This window comes from Daktulosphaira vitifoliae, unplaced genomic scaffold (assembly GCF_025091365.1).
Source record: "Daktulosphaira vitifoliae isolate Bord-2020 unplaced genomic scaffold, ASM2509136v1 Scaffold_3, whole genome shotgun sequence".
In the NCBI taxonomy this organism is placed as follows: Eukaryota; Metazoa; Arthropoda; class Insecta; order Hemiptera; family Phylloxeridae; genus Daktulosphaira; species Daktulosphaira vitifoliae.
In genome coordinates, this window is record NW_026099574.1 from 38,867,341 (window position 1) to 38,877,161 (window position 9,821).

At 25.0% G+C, this 9,821-nt stretch overlaps 1 protein-coding gene across 1 annotated transcript; it reads right to left on the bottom strand.

Moving 5' to 3' along the window:
• Positions 1-554: 554 nt before the first annotated feature.
• Positions 555-7,729, bottom strand: LOC126901478 (aldehyde dehydrogenase 1A1-like). The gene is made up of 11 exons (XM_050677938.1): positions 7,509-7,729; positions 5,934-6,038; positions 4,855-5,122; positions 4,323-4,513; positions 4,155-4,268; positions 3,063-3,165; positions 1,482-1,666; positions 1,256-1,420; positions 1,042-1,199; positions 780-854; positions 555-710 (listed from the first exon to the last, which is right to left on the bottom strand). The coding sequence occupies exons 1-11, from the start codon at positions 7,542-7,544 to the stop codon at positions 647-649; spliced, it is 1,464 nt and encodes a 487-aa protein (XP_050533895.1). The 5' UTR covers positions 7,545-7,729; the 3' UTR covers positions 555-646.
• Between the last annotated feature and the right edge of the window lie 2,092 nt (positions 7,730-9,821).

A 9,821-nucleotide genomic window follows, 5' to 3' on the forward strand; every position in this document is an offset into this window, starting at 1 on the left:
ATTGGGCTAAATGCATATTTATCTAAGTGACTTAAAGGTGCTTCTCTCCCAAATATAAATTAATGCATAATAAAATATTTTTAATAATAATAATACTTTTAATATTATTAGAAATTATATGAAAAAAAAATATATATAATTATATTCAATAAATATATATTTAATATCAAATTTACAACAAATGAAAGGGAAATACGTAAGGTTTCTATATGAAATAAATTATTTTGATTCGTTAATTTTTGAATAAGTTATGGCAGTTTTAAGAAAAAAATATCAAAATTTACTGATTTTAAAAATTGTATTTCTTTTTTTGAGATTTCCTTTATTTACATGGAACAAGTGAAATTTTTTCAGTTTTTAAGAATATTGTCGATACCACACAATTTGTGATGGTATCTAGTTATATATATATTAGATATCTTTTATTAGATGTATTGTTGAAAGAAATTGGTTCGGTGAGAGCTGAGAAAAAGTAGCGCCACAAAAAAGACAGTAAAATTAATACCTTCTTAGCTTTGCATTGAAGCTAAATTTAATAACACTACAGCAATTGGTTGATATTTTTTACTATTAATATGTTTAATAATAAATTAAATTAGTTATAAGTCAATTTAATGTTCATAAAAGTATATTTAAAGGTACTTTTTTAATTAAGTTTCTTTATGGATACAGTTTTTATTTCAAGATATCCGGTTAAGCCATCTTCTCCTCTATAAAAGCACAAAAATTCCTTATTACAAGATATTTTATTTAGTAAGTTAATTTTCAGTAATACGTACAATTCTCTACCTAGTCCTGATTGTTTAAATCCTCCAAAGGGGCAAAGTGGGTTGACAGCTTCATAACAATTGACCCTATTATGATCAGCATATTAAAACTAATATAAATATTGATAAATTTATAAGAATAAGCAAAAAAAAAATTTTATTTCTTATAAATACATTGAAGATGTTTACTATATAAAAAATAATTAATAATTAATAATGAATCATTATCTTATTTTACTAATAATCAAACCATCATTTATAAAAGATGTATTACCACACGGATCCTGCATCGACACTTTCAGAAAACTTTAATGCAATATCAATGTTTTTGGTCAAAATACCAGCTGCTAAACCATATTCAGTATTGTTGGAGCGTTCGATTACCTCATCAATAGTTTTAAATTTCAAGATTTGCTGAACGGGTCCAAATATCTTCACAAAAAGTTACATATATTTTTTTGTAAAAAAAAAAATTGCAAATAATCTACCTCTTCTTTAGCTATTCTCATATCATCAGTAACATTAGAGAATACAGTTGGTCGTACAAAATATCCAACATCTCCAACTTTAGACCCACCCGCTTCTAATTTAGCCCCTTCTTTTTTTCCTGACTCGATCATACCTAGAACTTTGTTGTATTGTTCTTCATCCACCTGGTATATTATATTATGAAAAAATGTTATTGTTAAAAAATCACAATATTTAACGTCATACCAAAGGTCCCACTTTAGTTTCACTTTCAAATGGATTACCAACTTTCATTTCTGAAGCTAATTTTGCAGCTTTTTCAACAAATTTTTCGTAAATGCCTTCTTGTACAAAAGTTCTTGTTCCTGCACAACAGCATTGACCCATATTTGCAAATACTGCATCACGAGCAATACTAGCTGCTTCGTCAACTAAAGTAAATAAATAACAGAGCATAAATGGGGTATTAAATACAATACAGTGACGGCCCAAGCACGAGACTTTTGCGAAGTCCTGGGAAAAATAAATTAAAATTATAATTGTTCCCAGGATTTTTTTTCGAATGAGGAGTTATTACAAAATTTGTATGATGAACTTTTATTTTGCTTACCAAAAAAATTTCTTCTGCATCACTATTTGATAAAATATTGATAAGCAAATAAAAATTACATAAACTGATTTTTTTTATGAAGAGTTAAAATATTCAAATATTGCTAACAACATCGAAAGTACAAACCCCTAATTTACCCTAGATATGCCACTTACCACTTTAACATATTAGTATTTAAATACTCAATATTTAATTCTAATATAATAAATATAAGTACTGAATTTTTGTAAATCATTTTTTCGTATACAAAATTAACTGCAGTTTTATACTGTAGGGTTAGCAATGTTAGCAGCCGCGGTTATATAATAATTTATAAATGTACAACCTTTATTATTATCAATAAAGCTTTAACTTTAATTTTGAACCACGGAGCCCAGGTAACTACCCCTACTGCTCTCTCGGCGATCCCCAAATAAATAAATATTTAGAGTTTCATAAAACATTTTCAATAGTTATGTTTTCGAAAATAAACCTTTTTTGTTGATATGTAAGCATATACACTTTAATATAAATAATATACAGGTATTATTTTTCTAGAGTATACGTTAATTAAAAATATTGTAAGTGGGTATACACCATATACCATAAAAATTAATATAGTATTATAAGTAAGACTAATGTTAGAGAAATGCGAACTTTACTCGCATAAAGCCTCGTACTTAAAAATACCTCTATTTCCCTTTTAAAGCTTAAAATACAACATTACTTATAATAATACAATTAATCTGTAATATTTAGGTTAATTTAATATTGCGAGTAATGGATCCATATTTATAAACCCTCCCGTAAAAAATCAACATTGCATCACTGGTTTAATTTGAACCGAATTGTTTCATATTGTATGTATCATAATGGTACATCAATAATTTAGTTTTATTTGTAAGTCAAATTTTTTAAAACTATTGACCATGTAACCTTAAACGTGTATGAAACATTATTTTTAAATTTTAAGCTGTTCCATTGTATTGTATAATTAGATCAAATAAGTGATTTTTTTAGTCTTTCTTTTTATTATGATTTGAAAAAACTTGGTATCGTATTATAATTAATAAGTGAAGATAATGAGTCTGTATATTTTTTATAACGCCTAATAAACGCTCCTTAATTATTAATTTGAAAAGTAAATAAATTGATATATGGAACACAAAAAATAGGAGTAATAGTCCCTTATACGTTTATGCAATTTTAAATACTGTAAATCCCAGTTTTTAATTCACCATCAAAATCATCAAAAATCACAAGAGGACTTTTGCCTCCTAATTCCAAAGTGACTCGTTTCATGTTGGACCTTGCAGCTTCTTGCATTATTAATTTACCCACCTAAAAACATATTATTATTAATAATAAATTTACATAATTATGATAGGTATGATTATACAAAGATTTTCTAATAGTTTAAATTAATCAATCAACAGTTTTATTGTTAAATACACAAAATGACGGCGATTTTGTTCTCTACAATATTTAGGTAAATTCTAAATGGTTGATTCCGATTCTGACTTCAGATTTTTTCCACCAAACCTAGTCTTTGAGATAAATAAGAATTAGTAATTAATTATTAATTAAACAACTAAATCATTGTAAAAATCTAAAAAAATATATATATTTTTAAACCCTACTTATATAATTTGGTGAAATTAAAGTAATTGTGTAAAATTTTGAGCTGAAAATATATTTCTAATAATATATAAATGGTAAATATATTTTTTTTCATAATTGTACTTTTCCTGGTTATTTGACATGTAAAAAATATAAATATTTGAATTCCTTAAAATTATTTATTTATCGGTAGCCGATTTCATAATTATGAGATTAATCCAAGAATTATAATAGATTCTATTATTTTATAATAATAAAATATATTAATAATAATAATAAAATAAAAATTTAGTTTTTTTTCTTAAAAATATATCACAAACTTAAATTAAAGGTTTATAAATACAATTAAACTTCACAGATAAGCCCAAAATTTTGCAGAAATCTTTTTCAATTTCAAAAGTTAATAAAAGTATTATATTTTAGTTTTTTAAATTAATTTTCAATTACTAATTAGTAATGATCTCAAGAACTAGATGCGATGGAAAAAATCTGAAGCCAGATTCGGAATCAGCGTCAAAATTTCTTATAAAATTCATCTAAAAATTGTGGACTAGACAAAATTTTTCATTGTTTGTTGTCATGTATAATTTTTAAATCAACAATATAGAACATTAACAGCAAGGCTCATTTTTTTGAACTTTGTAACTACGATTAGTATAGGCTAATTAAAGTAGAGACATATGTTATTTTTAATATGTCATATGTTCTACCTCTGTAGAGCCAGTAAATGCCACTTTATTGATATCAGGATGTCTAGATATAGCTGCACCAGCTGTTGGACCATATCCCGGTACAACATTAATAACACCATCAGGAAATCCTGCCTGAAAAATAATTTTAGTACTACTTATCAAACGTAATAGGTAAAAAATAATTACTTCTTTTGAAAGTGCTGCTATGTACAAAGATGTCAAAGGAGTTTGTTCTGCTGGTTTAAGAACTAATGTACATCCAGAGGCAAGTGCTGGTCCCCATTTCCAAGCGAGCATTAAAATAGGATAATTCCAAGGAATGATTTGACCAACTACACCAACTGGTTGTGGTTTAGTGAATGAAAAGTATGGTTCATCTATAAAAATAAATTATGAAGCATAAAAAAATAACCTTGGACTGTTTAAAATAATTCGTTCCAAAGTGGAATATACTAATTACACCCCCAAAATAAAACAATTTTTTAAATTTCATGATTATATCACAGTATTATTTGTGAATATATTATGATTGATTAGTAAAAAAAAAGTGCCATACAAATTGATAATATTTAATATTTTTGACATGAAAAATTTTAAACCGAAATTAAATTAGCACATAATTTTTAAAAGTTGATTTTTATTTTACTTATAATACATCGGTTTTATTTAGTTAAAAATGTAATCATTTTTTAAATAATTTACTATTTTGAATACTTACTCGTCGGTATTGTTTTGCCGTGAATTTTATCCGCAAATCCAGCATAATATTTTAGTGTGGATATTGATGCATCTATATCTAACAAAGAGTCTTCATAGGGTTTTCCGTTGTCCAAAGATTCTAAACTGGCCAAAGTAATTTTGTGGTCGTTTATCAAATCAGCTAATTTCAATAATAATTGACCTCTAGCAGTAGCACCTATTGTACGCCACTCAGATTCAATTTTGAATGCAGCTCTTGCTGCCTTAACAGCCAGATCAACATCTGCCTAATAATATGAACTATTACTTGTTAGATCAATTAAAAAATTAATTAATTTTTAAAAATCTATAAACTTGAAGAATTAAATTAAAAGAAAATTGATTTTATTTCAATTTTACAAATCAATATTCAATGCATGGCAAGGCCAAGCGATGTAAGTACCAACTCTTTTTTTCGGAAAATCAATGATAACCATTTCATTTTTATGTGGAGCATTGGTAGCTCTATTCTTGGAAACTCGTTTTTATAATTTATTATATTAGGGTGCACATTCATCCACTAGGGTGTCCCTATTTTTTAATGGACTTATGATAAAGTAATTTATTGTCGTGAACAAATAATCAAAAAGAAAATTTTTGTAAGCAATAAATATGTAAAATCCTTAGTACAGGACATGGGATAAATACCCCAGTGCACTTTTCTTGGGATCGGCTTTATCCGCCCGTTCTATTACGACAATAATTTTTAAGTATTTATCCACAAGTGTAAAGATCATTTGTAGTAAACATTAATCGATTTTTCGAATAAATATTGTTTTTACTGATAACTTTGAGTACGTAGAAAAATTGAAATGAAGCCCTTATTTCAATTTATTTTAATCTACATTTTTATTTTATTTATGAATAATTAAAATATACATGTTGACTGAGTATAAAAAAAAAAACAAATAATTAAATTTTTTAATTTTTTAATTTTAAATAAAACAAGAAGAAAAAAATCCCTAGAACAAAAAAGAATGATTATTATGATCCAACCTCGTTAATTCAAATAAGGTTTGGAAAATTTAAAAATAGTTATTATATTTTTTATCAGATTACCTTATCTCCTTCAGCGACATCGGCGATTTTTTGCTTGTTTGCTGGATTTAGCGTTATAAATGTATTTCCACTAACGGAATTTATGAACTTATTGTTAATAAATATCTGCAAGTAACATTTTTTACAGTGAAATAATAATAAATGTTTATACACTTACATTAACCAATGATATCAAACCAAAACAAATGTAATAAACAGTGACATTTATTTTTAATCCCCTATAAAAGTTTACTACTATATAAATGAATAAATAAGTAATCATTTAGCCTATTTTCCCATTTAGCTAGTAAAATTTGATTCGCTGGTGATCGAGTTCAGAACCCATAACAGTGTGCATCAGTGCTGTCACGTTACTGTCTAGTATACACTATCCCGTTAATTAATCATTAATCAATTTCAGTATAAAAAGATAGGCACTACTTTTTTTTAATCGTACTGTGTGTGATATAAAATTAAATACGTATAGTTTCAAATTTAAAAAAATGTATATTGAGTAATTTACTATACATTTGAGAATTTTGTCGAACTAGAGTGAGAAGACTTAACAAAAATCAAAATGTCCTATACAAAAAATGTAAAATAAACCCTGTTAAAAAAAATAAAACTGTTAGATTATTAACAAACTTTTGTGAACTTAGCAATTTTGATAAAACAGATATTGTTTTACTTTTTAATTAAATATTAATCATTATATATGTAATTCAATAGCTTATCTCTATTCAAAAAGATAATTAAAATTTTCTAAGTGCAATCAACAATAGAAAAAAACAGATAGATACAAATGAGTTTTAACCGAAAAACATTTAAAAACATTATTGACAATGAATTTCTTATTAAAAATTATTCTAATTAAAACAAGTAAAATCCTTTCAGTTTAATAAAAATTCTTAAACACAATAAATGTCTGCTACTCTGTAGTTCAAAGAATTTTTTAGTAATGATGGTGAAATAAGAATTATGTAGCAGACATATTATATTTTATATTAATAAACATTGGTTTAACATGTTAATAAATAATTTTTGTATTAACTATAAAGTCTATTTCGACAAAAAGGTTGTTTGAAAAAACTTGTCCATACGACATAAGGAAAACAGGGCAAAGTAATAACATAAGTTGTATTTAAAGGGAGTTAAAAGTGGAACACCTCTCTATAAATATAATTTTTTTGTACCAATAAAAAAAAACATTAATAAAAACGAAATAATGGTTGAAGCTTTTATTGTACAATTAAAATCAATAGGTTATTGATTACGCTTAACATACGGGATTTAGATTAGATTTGGATATTTTCTAAATAGCTAAGTGAATTATTAAAAATATTACTATTTTTACTATTATTTCTCTCGTATAATTTTAATAGAAAAGTTAAAAATAAAGATTTTAAAATATATTATCACACATTTTTTGGAACAAATTACTTTGTTTAAATTTATAATTATTTTATAAAACTACTCTATAGTTTAACTCCAGAAAATGTTGAATGAAATAATTAGTGATATTTTGTGATGCTTATAAATTATAATATGTAACAACAAAAATATTATTAATACATATAAAATTTAATTAATTAATACCTGATTATACAATACTTTTATTTCAGAATTTGCCATATTAAAAATAAATTTACTTATGAGTATTGTGAATATATAACAAAATAAGCAAATTTCACTGATTAACTATTATTAGAACCTGCTCACACACAGAAAAACCATACTGAATTAATATTTTACATTGGTGTAGGAGACATGAATTATAGTTAAATAAATAACATATAACACTTGAACACGTTCACCTATAAAATTAGTCTCGAATTATAATGCACAAGTTTTAACGAGCGCATACAAAGCGATAACTTCAGTCAATATATGTTTTTCTAGTAAATAATTTAACAGCAATTGAACAATGTTAAATTAAAAGTAAATATTATTTACATTAAACAAAATATTTTTATCTGTGGTTTCTAATTAGTTCATATCTAAATGTACTTTAATATTTGGAGACTTTTTCTTAAAATCTTAAAAAATATAACACACATGCTGCTAAAAGAGCTTTGCTTTTGTAAACGTATTTATTGAATATAAATATATTTTCAGAAAGGCTGAAATAAATTTGTTTATAATTTTATGATGTATTTATCATAAAATTATAAACAAATTTTATTTTTGATGATCTTCTTTTTGGATTGAAATCTTTCTTAAAGTAACGTTGTCGGTCTAAGTTTAGCCGTTTAGCGTATAAATTTAGGGAGGATCAAAAAAGGATGTAAGGATTTTTTAGTCATCAAAAATCATTTTTAAAAATTTTATCACGCTGAGACATTTTTTTTATAGGTGATAATAGCTAAATGAAGGACACACGTTCCCTGATGATCTGAAAATGTCTAATTTTATTAGATATACTTAATACATTATACTCTCCTAATGTATTAACAAATTTATTAATAATATTAATAAATTTATGAGCTAAGGTTGCATATGATTATATTGACAAAAAAAAAAAACTCTAAAAAATTGTTTCTATTATATATAATATTTTTACATTCATAAAAAAATTTCCGTATTTTCATATAAGTGTACTGAAAGATTTTAATGCCAACAGTGTAAGGTAAAATGTATACTACTTGTGTGTAAGAGTAACGTATACATAAGAAGTATCATACTGATATAAATATAACTAATTTAATTTGATTATAATTTATCTATGAATTATATATAATTTAAATATAATTGAATAAATTTTAATTTACAATTCTAATTAGATTTTTAAAAGAAGTTATAGAATTTAATTAAATTGATAAAGAAAAATACAAGTTTAACTCAGTATGAATAATTAAATAGTAGTTGCGCCACTAAGTTAATTCATTAAAATATGTCAAGATGAACCGATTCAAGTTGAAAGAGCTCCACATAAAATACTCAGCTTAGGAACCCTTAAGGTCAAATTGTGCATTAGGTTTTGTACTCTGATAGCTTATGAGAAGGTTAAGACAAACAATGGTTATAATTAACAATTAAAACTTATTTTTTCTTTTTTTTTAAAGGAGGGTATAAATTGGGGTACTTACCTCCCCTTCTTATATGAGTATATTGTTTAACTTAATATAATCATAAATAATTAAAAAAAAAAAAACCCAGCACAGGGGGGTCGCGGCACAGTGGTGACGTGGTATAGATGGATCAAGTATAATGATATCTGACAGTGATTAAAATCACTATCAAAAAAAAACGCTTCGATGCAAATCTTTAGATAGTGTTTAATTTTAAAAAATTGGTGGATTATTCCAAAAGCTTCATAAACTGCTAGTTCCTTATTAATATCCTGATTAAGATAAAGTATGTCGAATGAAAAAGGGATTATTAAAAAATAGTATTTCCCATAAAAAAATTATATTGATCAATACACTTTTCAATAAGTTATAGCATTATAAAGTTAAAAATGTAAAAAATAAAATTGAGAATTTTCACACAATAATAGCATTTGGTAGCCATTTTCATCGTGAAGACAAAATAAAGTCCGAAATTTTTTTTTTCCATAATAAAGTAGATTACATTAGCTTTAATTATGGATATACATAAAAGTGTTAGACTTTCCGGAACACTTTCAAAAGTTAAGTTGAAAAAATTAATTTTTTTTAAAAAAGTTGTCATTTTAAATCCCCCTCTGTGGGCAGGTAAAGGGTCAGATATGAAAAAAAAATATACCAAATGGTAGGTAAAGACATCATGCATCTATATAAAAAAGAATTATATTGATCCATACATCTTTAAAAAAGCTATAGCATTATAAAGTTAAAAATGTAAAATACAAAATTGAGAATTTTCACACAATAATAGCATTTGGTAGCCATTTTCACCGTGAAGACAAAATAAAGTCCGAAATTTTTTTTT